The sequence below is a fragment of the Carcharodon carcharias genome, chromosome 16 (genome assembly GCF_017639515.1).
Source record: "Carcharodon carcharias isolate sCarCar2 chromosome 16, sCarCar2.pri, whole genome shotgun sequence".
NCBI lineage: Eukaryota > Metazoa > Chordata > Chondrichthyes > Lamniformes > Lamnidae > Carcharodon > Carcharodon carcharias.
Window position 1 is genome coordinate 30,958,232 of NC_054482.1, and position 17,052 is coordinate 30,975,283.

Below are 17,052 nucleotides of genomic sequence, written 5' to 3' on the forward strand. Positions count from 1 at the left end.
ATACTGCTGTAATTTTCCATTTGCTTGTCCGATTTGCTCTATAGTATATCCTGATTGTCTTACTGCTCAAACATTGTGTTATGTTTCAGAACATAGGGACAGGATTTGGCCATTCAGCCCCTTGGAGCCTGTTCTGCCATTCAATAAGATCGTGGCTGATCTGCAACCTAACTCTGTATACTCGCCTTTCCCCTGTATCCCTTAGTTAACAATCTCAGTTTCAAAATTAACAATCGACCCAACATCAATTGTCAGTTGTAGAAGCGAGTTCCAAACCTTCACCACACCTTGTGTGTCTCGGTGTTTCCTGATTACATTCATTTCACTAGCTCACACTACATTTCAGCATTGTCTTGACTTCAAAAATACTTCGCTGGCTGTAAAGCGCTTTGAGGTGCCCAGTGGTCATGAAAGCACCACATAAATGCAAATCTCTCTTTTACTCCTGGGAGACATGACTCAAATTCTTAGACTATGCTCCAAATCTCTCTGTCTGCCTCGTCATTTCCTCTTCCTATCTTGGAAACTTTGCACTAACTTGTGTAATCTCTTCTCAAACTTGTGTAATCTCTTCTCATAATTTAAACCTTGGAGTCCAGGTTATCATTATGGTACAACCTTCCTCACAAGGCCAATCTATCCTTCCTAAAGCATGGTGCCCAAAGATGAACACATGGCCTAAGCAGGGATTTGAATAATTGAATGCCCCCTTTTATACGCGCTTGTATTCCAGTTCTCGAGATATAAAAACAGAATTACCTGGAAAAACTCAGCAGGTCTGGCAGCATCGGCGGAGAAGAAAAGAGTTGACGTTTCGAGTCCTCATGACCCTTCGACAGAACTTGAGTTCGAGTCCAGGAAAGAGCTGAAATATAAGCTGGTTTAAGGTGTGTGTGTGGAGGGCGGAGAGATAGAGAGACAGAGAGGTGGAGGGGGTTGGTGTGGTTGTAGCGACAAACAAGCAGTGATAGAAGCAGATCATCAAAAGATGTCAACAACAATAGTACAATAGAACACATAGGTGTTAAAGTTAAAGTTGGTGATATTATCTAAACGAATGTGCTAATTAAGAATGGATGGTAGGGCACTCAAGGTATAGCTCTAGTGGGTTTTTTTTTTTATTTTATATAATGGAAATAGGTGGGAAAAGGAAAATCTTTATAATTTATTGGGAAAAAAAAAAGGGGGGAAACAGAAAGGGGGTGGGGATGGGGGAGGGGACTCACGACCTAAAGTTGTTGAATTCAATATTCAGTCCGGAAGGCTGTAAAGTCCCTAGTCGGAAGATGAGGTGTTGTTCCTCCAGTTTGCGTTGGGCTTCACTGGAACAATGCAGCAAGCCAAGGACAGACATGTGGGCAAGAGAGCAGGGTGGAGTGTTAAAATGGCAAGCGACAGGGAGGTTTGGGTCATTCTTGCGGACAGACCGCAGGTGTTCTGCAAAGCGGTCGCCCAGTTTACGTTTGGTCTCTCCAATGTAGAGGAGACCACATTGGGAGCAACGAATGCAGTAGACTAAGTTGGGGGAAATGCAAGTGAAATGCTGCTTCACTTGAAAGGAGTGTTTGGGTCCTTGGACGGTGAGGAGAGAGGAAGTGAAGGGGCAGGTGTTGCATCTTTTGCGTGGGCAAGGGGTTGTGCCATAGGAGGGGGTTGAGGAGTAGGGGGTGATGGAGGAGTGGACCAGGGTGTCCCGGAGGGAGCGATCCCTACGGAATGCCGATAAGGGGGGTGAAGGGAAGATGTGTTTGGTAGTGGCATCATGCTGGAGTTGGCGGAAATGGCGGAGGATGATCCTCCTCCGCCATTTCCGCCAACTCCAGCATGATGCCACTACCAAACACATCTTCCCTTCACCCCCCTTATCGGCATTCCGTAGGGATCGCTCCCTCCGGGACACCCTGGTCCACTCCTCCATCACCCCCTACTCCTCAACCCCCTCCTATGGCACAACCCCTTGCCCATGCAAAAGATGCAACACCTGCCCCTTCACTTCCTCTCTCCTCACTGTCCAAGGACCCAAACACTCCTTTCAAGTGAAGCAGCATTTCACTTGCATTTCCCCCAACTTAGTCTACTGCATTCGTTGCTCCCAATGTGGTCTCCTCTACATTGGAGAGACCAAACGTAAACTGGGCGACCGCTTTGCAGAACACCTGCGGTCTGTCCGCAAGAATGACCCAAACCTCCCTGTCGCTTGCCATTTTAACACTCCACCCTGCTCTCTTGCCCACATGTCTGTCCTTGGCTTGCTGCATTGTTCCAGTGAAGCCCAACGCAAACTGGAGGAACAACACCTCATCTTCCGACTAGGGACTTTACAGCCTTCCGGACTGAATATTGAATTCAACAACTTTAGGTCGTGAGTCCCCTCCCCCATCCCCACCCCCTTTCTGTTTCCCCCTTTTTTTTTTCCCAATAAATTATAAAGATTTTCCTTTTCCCACCTATTTCCATTATATAAAATAAAAAAAAAACCACTAGAGCTATACCTTGAGTGCCCTACCATCCATTCTTAATTAGCACATTCGTTTAGATAATATCACCAACTTTAACTTTAACACCTATGTGTTCTATTGTACTATTGTTGTTGACATCTTTTGATGATCTGCTTCTATCACTGCTTGTTTGTCGCTACAACCACACCAACCCCCTCCACCTCTCTGTCTCTCCATCTCTCCGCCCCCCACACACACACCTTAAACCAGCTTATATTTCAGCTCTTTCCTGGACTCGAACTCAAGTTCTGTCGAAGGGTCATGAGGACTCGAAACGTCAACTCTTTTCTTCTCCGCCGATGCTGCCAGACCTGCTGAGTTTTTCCAGGTAATTCTGTTTTTGTTTTGGATTTCCAGCATCCGCAGTTTTTTTGTTTTTTTCTCGAGATATAAAGACCAGTATGCCATTATCCTCTTTTATTGTTTTATGTGTATGTTCATAACATTTAAATAATCTATTTTAGGTTTTTTGTACTATTTTGAGAGTCCCCTAATCTATCCTTTTGAAGTCCACAGCGGATGACTTAATACTTGCCTACATCGAAATCCATTTGCCACAGATTTGTCCACTTAATCAACCTATCTACGTTTCTTTCCAATGTTATGCTTCCATCTACACTGTTTAAAATGCAGTGCATCTTTGTGACACCGGCAACCTTGAGCATACGGCTCTCTATCCCATCATCCAAGTTGTTAATCAATACAAGGAATAGTTGAGGCTCCAACATGACCCTTGCAGGACAGGCTTATGGGAATGATCAGGAGGTTGAGAGAGAGAGATTGGAGGCCGAGTCGAAGAAACGATTGCAAAGGGATTGAAGAGATTGGAAGGGGGTCCATGGAGTGGTCAGGAAGTTGAGGAAGAAATATGGGGCCCGAGGGAGAGATGAGGAGGGACTGGGGAGGCAAGGAATTGATTTGGCCAGGTGTGCAAGGGAGAGGTTGAGACGGGGGGTGGGCACAGGGAGGGCAGGCTAGTGGCAGTGTGAGGACCGGGTTAGACGAGAGATTGGGGCCAAGAGAGTCCTCGAGTGGGCTGAGAGAGAGATTGATGGGGTTAAGGGTGGTCTGAGTGAATGACCACCAGAGCTGTTTGAGAGAGTGATTGGGCTGCGGGCTAAGTGATGTGGATGATTGGGAGGGATGGTTGAGAAAGTGACTGGTTGCAGAGTCATACACCCCAGCTCTTCCCGTTTTCTCATTTAACTAAGCATTTTTGGAAAACTTACCTTGCTGACCACAGCCTGCTGCAGTCCCGCGAAAGACCTGGGACGGAGTTTTACAGCTGCGGTGCGAGCAGGACCGTAAAATGAAGCAAGTCGTTCAAAAGCCCGTTGACTTCAACGAGACTGTAAAATCCCACTGGCCTAAAATTCCGTTGGTTTTCTTGTAGATAGCCAGCCCTAAAACAATATTGTGTGAGCCACACAACCAGCTCAGATTGCGTGTGCAGGCTGCCCCTGCCACATTGGATGCTTTGGCATCAGTTTCACCTCAATGAATCGTCAAATTTCTACCGTATGTTTCCAAAAGTTCGCTTTTCTTATCCAATGGGAGTTGGGAGTCAGGCTGAGTGGGTGAGCTATGGAGACAGGGAGGGGCATCAGCATCCCCCCTCCCTAATCTGCAATAAGTTAAGCTTTTCACACGCAGATCAGATGGATTCACTTCAATGCTCCAAAACATTGCTATATATGTGAAAAGCTGGGGCCCAAGCACTGATCCCTGCGGTACCCCGCTAGTCATTGTCTGCCACTCCACAAAAGAGCTGTTTATTCCTACCCACTGTTTCCTGCCTGCTAACTAATTCTCAATCCATGCCAATATATTACCTCCAATCCCATGTGCTTTAATTTTACATACTAACCTCTCATGTGGGACTTTAGCAAAAGCTTTCTGAAAATCCAAATATATCAGATCTACTGGTTCTCCCTTACCTATTTTGCTAGTTACATCCTCAAAAAACTCCAGTGGGTTTGTCAAACATGAATTCCCTCTAACAAATTCACGTTGACTTTGTCTAATCCCGTTGATATTTTCGAATTGTCCTGTTATCACATTCTTTATAATGGACCCTAGCATTTTCCCTACTACCAACGTTAGGCTGACCAGCCTATAATTCGCTGTTTTCTCCCTCCCTCCTTTTTTAAATAGTGGGGTTACTTTTCTCACCCTCCAATCTGCCGGGTTGTTCCAGAATCTACAAAATTTTGGAAGATGACAACCAATCCATCCACTGTTTCCTTGGCCACCTCCTTTAGTACCCTGGGGTGTAGATTATCAGGCACTGGGGATTTATCGGCTTTCAGTCCCATTAATTTCCCCAGCGCTATTGTTTTCGTAATGTCCTTCAATTCCTCCTTCTCACTAGACCCTTGGTTCCCTAGTATTTTTGGGAAGTTATTTGTGTCTTCCTCCGTGAAGACAGAACTAAAGTAGTTGTTTAATTGCTCTGCCATTTCCTTGTTCTCTATTATAAATCCTCCCATTTCAGACTATAAGGGTTAGAAACATAGAAATATAGAAACTAGGAGCAGGAGTAGGCCATTCGGTCCTTCGAGCGTGCTCCGCCATTCATTATGATCATGGCTGATCATCCAACTAAATAGCCTGCTCCCGCTTTCTCCCCACACCCTTTGATCCCTTACGCCCCAAGAGCTTTATCTAACTCGTTCTTGAAAGCATACAATGTTTTGGTTTTAACTACTTTCTGTGGTAATGAATTCCACAGGCTCACCACTCTCTGGGTGAAGAAATTTCTCCTAAATGGTCTACCCCATATCCACAGACTGTGAGCTCTGGTTCTGGACTCCCCCACCATCGGGAACATCCTTCCTGCATCTACCCTGTCTAATCCTGTTAGAATTTTATAGGTTTCTATGAGATCCCCCTTCATTCTTCTGAACTCCAGCAAATATAATCCTAATCGACTCAATCTCTCCTCATTGACATTGACTGACATGTCCCGCCATCCCAGGAATCAGTCGGGTAAACCTTTGCTGCACTCCCTCTGTAGCAAGAACATCCTTCCTCAGATAAGGAGACCAAAACTGCACACACTATTCCTGGTGTGGTCTCACCAAGGCCCTGTACAATTGCAGCAAGACATCCCTGTTCCTGTACTCGAATCCTCTGGCTATGAAGGCCAACATACCATTTGCCTTCTTTACCGCCTGCTGCACCTGCATGCTTACCTTCAGCGACTGGTGTACGAGGACATCCAGGTCTCATTGCACATTCTCCTCTCAATTTATAGCCTTTCAGATAATAATCTGTCTTCCTGTTTTTGCTACCAAAATGGATAACTTCACATTTATCCACATTATACTGCATCTGCCATGCATTTGCCAACTCACTCAGCTTGTCCAAATCACACTGAAGTATCTCTGCATCCTCCTCACAGTTCACCCTCCCACCCAGCTTTGTGTCATCTGAAAATTTGGAGATATTATATTTAATTCCCTCATCTAAATCATAAATATATATTGTGAATAGCTGGGGTCCCAGCGCTGAATCCCTGCGGTAGCCCACTAGTCACTACCTGCCAATCGGAAAAAGACCTGTTTATTCCTACTGTTTGTTTCCTGTCAACCAACCAGTTTTCTATCCATCTCAATACACTGCCACCAATCCCATGCGCTTTAATTTTACACGCTAATCTTTTATGTGGGACTTTGTCAAAAGCCTTCTGAAAGTCCAAATAAACCACATCCACTGCCTCCCCCTCATCAACTCTACTGGTTACATCCTCGAAAAATTCCAGTAGATTTGTCAAGCGTGATTTCCCTTTCATAAATCCATACTGACTCTGTTTGATTCTGCCACTATTTTCCACATGCTCAGCTATTAAATCTTTTATAATAGACTCTAGAATTTTCCCCACTACCGACGTCAGGCTGACTGGTCTATAATTCCTTGTTTACTCTCTGCCTCCCTTTTGAAATAGGGTTAGGGTTAGGGTTAGGATCATATCCAGCCAATTGTCCTGCCACCCCCTCCTTTAACCACCCACCCACCACCACGCCCCCCACCCCACCGCGCCGCCCCCCCCCCCCCCCCCGCCCCCCCACTCGCCACATTGGTCACTCAGCATGTCCATCCTTGTGATGCAAATGATTTCTTTAAACCTTTAATGGATTTTCTCATGAGTTTTTGCTTACAACAATGTTCTGGAGATTAATTTTCAACTGCTTGAGACACCAGAACCCGTCCCCACGCCTGAGTGACAGTTCTAAATGGATGACCCCTTTGTCACTGACTCCTCCAACCAGAGGAAATAGCCCTTCCCTATTCACTTCACCGGAAGCCTCCATAACATTTAAACCTGCGTCAAATCTCCTCTTAACCTTCTCTGCTCCAGTCCCATTATCTCAAGCCTTCTTCCTCATAACTATAGTTTAATACTCCTGGCACAATCCTGGTATGCTCTCTGAGGCTTTAGTGAAACATCAAAAACTGGACACAATACTCTAATTTCTGCCTAACCCCACTGCGCCACAAAGTCAGTGTTACGTCTTGGTGGTGAAAAATTATTTTCCATTGGCTTCAATAGAATAGAGAATCAGGCAACAAAAAACAGTCTCACAGTTCCCTTTCACCAGTTCCACCCCTGGTACTCTATGGCCCATTTTCTAAAACACTGAACACTCTTGGTCTTTATTCACCAAGCTGTACTCAAACTGTCAATGGGTTGGGAACACCAGGTCTCTCTCTTCATCCATCCACTTCATCGATTTCCTCATCCCATTCCTTGTTCTTTTCTTCCCAAAATGCATTGCCTCACGCATTTTAAACTGCATTTGACACCTGTCTGCCCATTACCTGTCCGACTCCTCCTGAAGTCTTCTGCAGTGCTCCCCACTGCTTTTCAAATCTCCTACTCTTGTGTTGTTGACAGGTTTGGTTATTGTGTCTCATACGCCCATGTCTGAATTGTCTACATGTACCAAGAGTGCGGGGAATGCCTGACCTGCTGAGGATTTGCAGCATTTCCTGTTTTTATTTCAGGTTTCCAACATCTGCAGTATTTTACTGTTGTATAAATGCAACTCATTCTTTCCTGGCATTAAATAAGAGGCTGTCACCACTGGCGTTAAATAAATAGCAATTTTATTTCATGAGTGTTATATCTGTGATGGAGTTGTATTATATATTACTGGGAAGGATCAGGCAGTTTCGATAATGAAACCACTCCCAATTGTGGCTGCTGCTGGCATAAGGGAGCAAAGTTTGAAGGTAAATGTATGAAGATCTCTTACTGTATAATTTTCAAAAGGATAGTACAACGATGGTTCACCAGTAACTCGATGCCCTTTTCTGACAAGGCGAGAGCTCAGAGCCTTGGTCCGGCTGTCAGTCCCCAATTCGTTTAGTCGTTAGCGTTGAGTTTCCTGCAGTTTATGAGGAAGGTACAAATCCCGGTCCATTCTATGTTTGGGGTCCTCAGTACACTGGTTCATCAAACTCCTCAACGTCAGAACAACAGAAAGTGTGCTTGGGAAATAACAGGATCTGTCTGAACGGGGAGTAAAAAAGCCCCAGTTTCTACTGAATTACAAATCAATGTTCAATACTGAGAACTGTCCATCCAATTGGACATCGAGGAGGGCTCCAGCCAATCAGGGGTTAAAGAAAGGAGGTGCTTCAGTTGCCTGCGTAAATGAACTCAGTGCCACTGTGATTGGGTCGCAGTTGGAGGTTGGCTAACAAACAAAGTTGTACATGACAAGGACGCTCAACATCGATGCTACTCAGGGCCCTGGCCTTCGATATGGCACCCAGAATGGCAACTGTTACTGTCCCTTGCCCATGTTCCAGGTCTGAGAATTAATGCAAATAAATATTGGATTTAGAAGCACCATCGTGCCTGGCCTGGTTGGAGGTGATATTTACCCCAGGTGCATCTGAGTGTGGTAAACACTGAAAGTACTTTGAGTGAACAGCTTGCGGTGGCTGTGAATCTAAGCCATGGGCCGTGACTGTTAGTGTTCCTGCTGCCGGCTGGTTCCATTATGTCTTCTGATCCGAATGGACACCGTGCTGCCCTGTAGCATCAGACTGTTCACCTCATTGAAGCTGAGATCTTCAACACATTCCCCGTTGACCTCCAGAATTTCATCCCCCAGTTCCAGCAATCCAACGTACAGTTTCTCAGCATTCTGGTCTGCCATTTGGTGAATAAATAAACCTAGAAGCAGGGGGGAAAATAGTACACAAATTAACTTCATAAAAATGGTGCAGTCAAATGCCCAGATTTTTGCTGAGTCATGGTGATTCCATGGACCTTTAAAAACGGCAGGTGGGACCCGGATCCGGAGGTCCCAGCCCCATTTCTGATAGGTGCCATTTTCACCGTTAGTGGAAAGGAGGTTTCCCTCATATGTGACTCATATGGGCCATTTGAATTTAATGCTGAGTTCAAACAGACCTCATTTTCGCTGGAGCGAGGGGCTTATCCCAGAGCATGGGAGTTGTGAATTTATGGAGCAGACGTAAATACTCCTGAAGGGTGGATAAAATCTATAGAACTGTCAGGCTGTAAAGTTATTTAAATCCCCAGCCCTTTAAAAAAATTGTCAGTGACAGTTGAAAAAAAATCTGTTCCAGCAGTTAAAATAATTGTTTGTTGACATTACCCCAAAGGTTATCATTATGTCATTATTAATGCTTTGCTACTTTTCACATTATCTCTTTCATTATCTCAGTAGAGGATTCTAAGTTCACAGTTTGATTGACAGCTCAAAGTGGTTGTTAAAGGATTAACCGTATTTGATTTGGGATTGTGAATACAAGTCTGTTTGTTTTTGTAAAGAATTAAGTACTTGAGGGAAGTTAAATGTTTTGATTATTTTTAATATAGTAAAGGCTACAATAGATATTTAGAACTTTATTTTATTTCATCTCAAGGTCACCTGATGTCTGTCTACAGTGGACACTGAGTGAGTTGGCACGGGGGGGAGGGGGGGGTGCAGCTGAACAGCAAAGGATTGTGGGTGGATTGGCATGAGTTAGCATTACGTTGGTTATAAGGGGCTATGGGCTTGAGTGTGAGGCATGAATGGGTATGAAGGATATGAGGGGCCATTGAGGGTGGTTGGGGGCATGAGTTGGCATGGATGGGGCATAGGGAGTGGGTGGAAGGGTGAGGGGGTGTAGCAGGTGAGAGCTAGGGGACATAATATTTAACAAAATAGCTGTGAAGAAGACCCAGAGAACTGAGGCAGGCCTTTTAAGCAGCTCCCCTCAGCACTCAGAAACCTATATAGCCTCCTCTGATCTGCGTCCAGGGGCAGCAGGCCTGACTCCTTCCCGCCTCCTGCCCCTTCCCCCAGAGCAAAGGTCCCACTATTCGGGTGAGCTTTCCATCTTGGGAGCAAAGGTCCATGCCAATGTTTGTTTGTCACTCTGTGCCTGTATGAAGCCTGCAGTGGGTGTTATTTGGTATACATGTTTGTAGCGGAGATAGAAGACATAAAATAACCAGCAGTGTGGAGCGGAGAGGGTCTGGAGACATCAGCTCAGAATTTCATCAGCATGTTCTCTCTCAGAAACATGCTTACAATTTGAGTATGCATGTTCTAATTGAATGGCAGAACAGGCTTGAGGAGCTGAATGGCCTACTCCTGTGCCCCGTTCGTGCTTAAACAGGATTTCCACTGCACTTCCCGGTGAGATTACTGTGGTGAAATGACCAGTGCCTAGAAAACATCAGGCCATTCATAGCTTATAGCTGGTCCAAGAGCGAGGCAGTAAATGAAAGAAAACCTTAGATCCTTAACAGAGACCAAGCTCCACATCCAGTACTCACGTCCGCATGACCTAGAGATGAGAAATCCAAAAGGACCATGGGCCGGCTTGGACAGTTCAAGCATGAAGCTGGCATCAGCGAACGTCTGGGTCACCTGACCAATAACCCTTGGGTGATTGGGCGACCCAATGTCTTCCGTGCTGAAGGATGTGATTGGCCTACGACCAGAAGGCTTGGCCTTGCTGTCAACAATGAAAGGAAGACATTTGCACAAAACGTACACATCACAACACAACTCAAGCAAGCCCCCGGTGCCCTATGGTGACCCTCCTGACTGAATATTACCTTGTTGTTAGAGGGACCCACCCAAAGGTGCTGGTGCCTGTCACACGGACGTAGACCCACATTAGCACAGTTACATCATTTCCTCTCACACTTCAGACCTGCCTTTGGAATCCCAAGGGAACAATGTGGAAGAGCTGACGGATGACCAGCTTCTCCCTGTGCAATTCCCCAGTAACGCTAACGGACAGCGGCTGACCGAACAGATCAGCAGAAGGGCTGAGGATGGAAACCCAACTGTGAAGCCATGTCGCCCGTGGCTTCAGTTTCCTCTCCAAAGACTTGGGGGAGAATTTTTCCTATGGCGGGCGGGCTAAGTGGGAGCAGGCGAGGGAGGATCACCGCCCACGATCGGCTGCGCTCCCCCCTATTTTACACGGGCGGGCCAATTAAGGCCGGCCCAGCGTAATGCGTGGCTGGTAGCGTTCAGCGCTACCTGTGCGGGCAGGGGGAGGAGGGAGAATCGGGGCCTGCATTCTGTGGCCTGCACGGAGCTGCCTTGCGGAGACTGAATGGATTTGGAAACTTTTAAATAAATAGAGTAAAAATGTATTTGAACATGTCCCCTGTTACATGAGCTGGGCCATGTTTGTGAAGTTAGGAAAATTTATTTATTTACTTTATGAAAACCTTCAGGAAACCTCATCCCGCCCGTGGATGAGGTTTCCCGAAAAACGCGAAGGCCGCTTGGACTCTTCACCTGCCCGCCAGCGTTCTTAACAGCTTTATGTACTTTCTTAATGGCCTTAATGGGCCGTTGGCAGTTTGGCGGGCGTGCAGCTGCCTCAGGAGGGCCCCCATCGAACGGAATGTCGAAAGGATCCGCGATGACATCGGGACGCACGCCGGACATCATCCCACGTCACTCTACGTGTCGGTGTGTCGGGCCCAAACCCGCATGCCAACGGCAAAGTTCTGCCCTTGAGCATGTGACCCAGGTTGAGACTCCAGTGCAGTACTGCGGGAGTGCTGCATTGTCAGAGGTGCCACCTTTCAGGTTAAATGATGAAACAAGGATCCCTCTGGCCCCTCAGATGGATGTAAAATACCCACATATGAGCATACAAATTAGAGCAGGAGTACGGCACTCGGCCCCTCAAGTCTTCTCCACCGTTCAATAAGATCACGACTGATCTGATTTTAACCTCATATTCCTGCCTCCCTCTGATAACCTTTCACCCCCTTGCTCATCAAGAACCTACCTAACTCTGCCATAAAGATATCCCATGGCACTATTGGAGGAAATGCTGGGGACAAATATTCCCTGTCGAATATTTATCCCTCACTAACATCACTGAAAGATTACCTGGCCATTATTGCATTGTTGTTTATGGAAGCTTGCTGTGCATAAACTACCTGTCACATTTCCCATATCTTAAACCCCCCAATTAGATTGCCCTGCTCAATCTTCTAAACTGGTGGAAAAACATCTACGCAGCCTGTCTTTAGAGATTGTCTAAACCTGGTGATATTTTTAAAGCTTCATTCTTTGGGATGTAAGCATCGCTGGTATTTGTTGCCCGTTCTCTGAACCCCTGGAGGAGGTGGTGGTGGGTCTTTTGAACTGCTTGCATATCCAGAGGAATCAGCACTCTCAAGAGAGGAATTAAAAGAGAATAATAATTAAAATAAACACTCACAGTGAGCTTGATCAAGCCTATCATGCACCTCCCTTTCATTAAATAAGTAGATTTGTTAGGTACTAGTCCTAGTAGGGGAGGTCTCGTGGCGCAGTGGGTAGTGTCCCTGCCTCTTAGCTAGAAGCTCGGGTTCAAGTCCCACTCCAGTACTTCATGGCTAAGGATGGTGTGTTCATAACACAGCCAAGCAGGTTAATCCTTCCACTGGCAGCTGGTTAGAGTGGGAGAGGTTCCTGGTCAGCCATGTGATGCAAAGGAAGTTTGTGCATCTCCCATCACTATCTGTAGCTACAGGCTAAAAATGTATGTTGCCACAGCAACTTGGACCCCCTTGGGGTTGGAGAGGTGAATGGTTGCTATGGACCAGATTGGTGTCAACAGCATAGGGTTCAGCCCTGGCTGGGGTGGGATTTGGGAGCTGCTTCCTTGTCCTGCCCCTGGTGGAGGTCACAGGGCTGTGGGTCAGACCTGCCTTTTGGGTCGAGAACAGAAGTCCTAGCTGAGTTCAGTGGCTATTCTCAGTGACAGAATGGGAGGAAGCGCCCATTGTTTAAGGTTATGTAGAGACCAAACAGCAATGTGATAATGACCCGCTTTCCCCTGACGTTGTTTGAGGGTGGATCCTGGCTGGGTCACCCAGGAGACCTCCCCTTGCTCCTCTTCAGAGCTGTAACACAGGAGCTTTTACGTTCATGTGAGATATTTAACGCCTGTCAAGAAAAAACAGCACTACCAACGATGCAGCACTCCTGTGGTACTACACTGCAGCCTGGATTCTACAGTGTGGGAATGGAGCCTACAACCTTCTGACCAAGAGTGCTTTCGCTAAACCACACCAATACCACAGATGACTCGAAGAGGAAATATCAACCGACCAGAGCCAGGTGCAGGTGGAGGAAAGGCCCCCTCAGAAAATATTGACCTCATGGACAGATACAGCTGGGAAATCTCCCTCGGGAATATATTCTAGTCAGGTTCAAAAAAACTTCTCCAGCCATTGATAACTCTCGCCATCTTGACTCAAACCTGCAAGAGAGGCACCAGGTAAAACTGCAGCCCTTCACTGCCCCACTGGGGCTCTGAGAGGCAGTGAGCAGGGTGGGGGGGAAGCATTGGAATTGGTGGCAATGGGGTGATGCCAGGGGAGGGGTGGGAGGTGGGGGGAAGAACAGTAAAAGAAGTGATTGGTTGTTAAATTAAAGGTGTGTAAACAAGGCCAATGGAGGTGATTCCACCCCCCACCCTCCAGCCACCAAATCCAACCCCTTCGTATTGCAGCTTGGCTGGGTAATGCCAACTTTGTGGGTGTACCTACACCACACGGGCTGTTAGCGGTTCAAGAAGGTTCACCACCACCACCACCACCCTCTCAGGGCATTGAGGGATGGGCAACAAATGCCAGCAACACCTGCCTCTCTAGAATGGCACTTTTAAAATGCCACGAGGTTCAGGGAGCTAAATTATGAGGATCTGCATGGACTAGACTTGCTGTCCCTTGAGATTGGAAGGTTTGAGCACTGATTTCATTGAGGTATTAGAGATGATTAATGGATTGTGACGGGGGTTAGATGGAAAGACACTATTTCCTCTGGTTGAGGGAGTCCAGAACAAGGGGGCACGAAATTGAAATTAAAATTGGGGAAGTGGGAGAATTAGAGGAGGTCAGAGACCTCGGAGGGTTGTCAGGCTTTAGTGGGTCACAGAGACAGAGGCGTTTACAGAGGCCGTGGAGGGATTCGAAAAGTAGGTTGAAATCCTCCTCGGCTCCTATTTCATCCTTGACTCTCCCTCGCCCTCGCCATTACTGAACCTTGACTGCCATCACCAGCCTACCTGTGCCCCAGGCCAGTCTCTGTTGCCTCCCCCACCAAGTAAGAATTGTATCGACTCTTCTTCTGGGAGTGAAGGGATTGAAAAGACGCGGCTTTCCTCAACTGAACCAACGGGGACACCTAGTGGGAGATAACACAACTGCACTTATCCAACCACTCCGTGCATTTTCAATGTTGACATTAAAATTTACTTTTCAGCATCGGGCTCATTAATGCTAATTAACCATTCGTCAGTGAAACCTCCTCCAAGCCCCCAGTCCCAATGTCACTGGCAATGCTAATTCTGCAGAGCAAAGAAAAATTCAATGTTAAATTCAGGACAAGCTCTGGAAATTCTTTCCTAGCTCCTTGATGCCATCAAGCAAGACTCCTGGAGGCTGTAGTTACCCATTCCAGATCACAATAGGTACGTGAACTAACATCCCTCCCTCCCATCCCTGCCATAAATTCCCATTTTCTTTGGAATCAGGGACTGTACATTAATATTGAACAGTGTAGTCTATTGAAAATTACTTTGTCCATTCTGTCCACTTGAGGCTTCCATACACACATATGCCAGCGGTGTGAGTCTGCTAGGAAAAGATAATAAAGGATCGTGTTTAACAGTTCATGCGGTTCTAATGCTAAATGCCCCTGGCTGAATATATAACTGTTCCTGTCCCAAAGAACTTCACTGACATGATGATGTGATTTGTGCATGAGTGATATTAATCTGTAATTTTATTGGCTGATCAAACATTTATTGAACTGTTTACAAAGGACTTTTAAAAAACAAAGGCACTGACTTAGGATGGCTGCCACGAGTCACCTGATGTCAGGTATCACCAGTTGACCAGCTTTCTGTAAGGTTCCATTGTGGAATACAATTAAGACATGCCCCAAGATCCTCATGGAATTTCACACCTGCTGATGTCAAGAACCACTTCAAAAGATTTACTGAAATGACACTGGACCTCACATTTGCATTTCTATAAAGCTACCTGTCAACCAGAGACAGAAAGCCCACTAGGACAATAGATATATGGAAAGGTGTTTTTCCTATCTCATCATGATGGATAATGAATCATGCAGAAGTTAAAGGCTGGGAGATTATAGACCACAGGGCAATAGTCTCAGTCTGTTCAGACATCAGCTAAGCTAATACCTTCTGAAATAATTATGGGGAGAGTGGTCATGTGGCTAGAATAACAATTTTTGAAATCTGCCGCGAGATGCTAAAACAGTAGGAGCCTGGGAAAACCTGCCAAATTGCTGTAATACTCCCCCTTTTCCCCCACTCTCCCAAGTTAAGACCCTAACTCTGTTACAGTTTAATATCGAATTTCTACCGAGAGGAACCTCAAGTGCAAAAATCATTGACTCCTGGAAAAGCCAGATTACGTTTTTAAAAACAAATTGTCTCCAGCAATTGCTGTTTTACACGGGCTTCCACTCCTAGAATCTCAAGACCACCATGGATAAAAATGTACCACAGCTACAGATACCAGCAAAGGACTCAGAAACAGTGAACTCTCTATTTTTGGCCTCTTAGCATTTTAATTTGCCTAAGAATGCAATTACCTATTATATAACTTGTAATTTTGCAGGTATATGTGTGTTGTGAAGATCAGGCATGGATTTCCCTTCTTAAATATTTTGATGTTTTTACCTGGGTGGGTTTTTAACACAATAAAAACTAACCCCTTTTGTTTAAATTCAAGAAAGCCTGCCCAGCTAGTTTCTTTGTAATCAGCATGTAAATGGTTAAGCACAGACAGTAAGTAAGTACTTTCATCCTTACAAGTTCACAAAAAAAAACCCTGTCACGGTCAGACTTGGAGTGGGAGGACAGGGCAATCATTTTTTCCACTCCTCACAAGACCAAGTTGAACAATACCTCTAACCTCCCTCCAGTCTGAATTTGCTCCTGGTTAAACATCCCCAGCAACCCTTAGCCTTTCCACCTAGCTCCAGTGCCCAATTTTATTTGAACCATGGAACCGTATAGCACAGAAAGGGACCATTCGGCCCATTGTGCTTGTGCTGGCCCTTTGATCAACATTTCCGATTGGTCCTGTTCACTTTGCTCTGTCCCTGTAGCCCTGCAAAGTCTGTCTCTTCAAATATTTTCAAATTTCCATTTGGAAGTTATTATTCAATCTGCCTCTACCATCCTGTCAGGCAGCACCTTCAAAATCATAACAACTTGCAACCTAAACAAATTTTCATCTCCCTTCTGGTTCTTTTTACCAATTATGCTACATCAGTGTCCCTCTGGTTAGTGACCCTCCTCCTACTGAAAATAGTTTCTCCCTATTTACTCTTACCGAAATCACTCATAATTTGGAAAATTTCTATTAATTCTCCCTTAAGGAGATTCTTCCCTGCTGGAGGTTACACCTTCCAAATGAGATCTAGAATTACTTGGATAGCGCAATACAGAAATAGGACGTTCAGCCTAATTGGCCTGTTATCAGTGTTTATACACTACACTAGCCTCCTCTCCTTACAATGATCTCTTCCCACCCTGCTCCATGTACCCCTCTGTTCTCAGTCACGTTTGAATCAAGTCTTCCCTGAAGCAGCTCGATGGTATCTGCAAAAAACACTCTTTGTTTGATCGGCTACTCTTAATACTTACGCCCCCTTGTTCTGAACTCCTTCAAAAGTGGAAAGTTACTCCACACCTACCCTGCCAAAGCCCTTCATCATTTTAAAGGCCTCGATCAGACTTCTCAGCCTCCTCCTTTCTAGAAAGAACACCCCACCACCCTGTCCACTGTTCAATCTTTCCTGAGAGTCGCATTCACTTATTCTGGGATCGTCCTTGTCAAGTTTTTTTTCTGCCCTCTTTCCAACGCTTTTCCAATGTTGGGAAAGAGGGGATGTCCTTGAGCGGGTATGTTTTAAGCCCAATTAGAAAGGAGGCATTGCGAGATCTGGTGCTGGGAATGAGGTGGACCAAATGGGGCAATTGTCTGTGGGGGAGCATTTGGGTGAGAGTGATCATTGTA

General features: G+C 45.8%; 1 protein-coding gene across 2 annotated transcripts in view; it reads right to left on the reverse strand.

Moving 5' to 3' along the window:
* Nucleotides 1-7,590: 7,590 nt before the first annotated feature.
* Nucleotides 7,591-17,052, reverse strand: part of LOC121288881 (uncharacterized protein KIAA1614-like) — a 96,619-nt gene continuing 87,157 nt past the window's right edge. For both annotated transcript variants that reach the window (XM_041207688.1, XM_041207687.1), the window contains exons 9-11: nucleotides 14,061-14,179; nucleotides 10,306-10,487; nucleotides 7,591-8,685 (exon numbers count right to left, since the gene is read on the reverse strand). In XM_041207688.1, coding sequence (XP_041063622.1) covers nucleotides 8,480-8,685; nucleotides 10,306-10,487; nucleotides 14,061-14,179 — 507 coding nt within the window. In that variant the 3' untranslated portion in view covers nucleotides 7,591-8,479. The remainder of the gene's footprint in view (nucleotides 8,686-10,305; nucleotides 10,488-14,060; nucleotides 14,180-17,052) is intronic.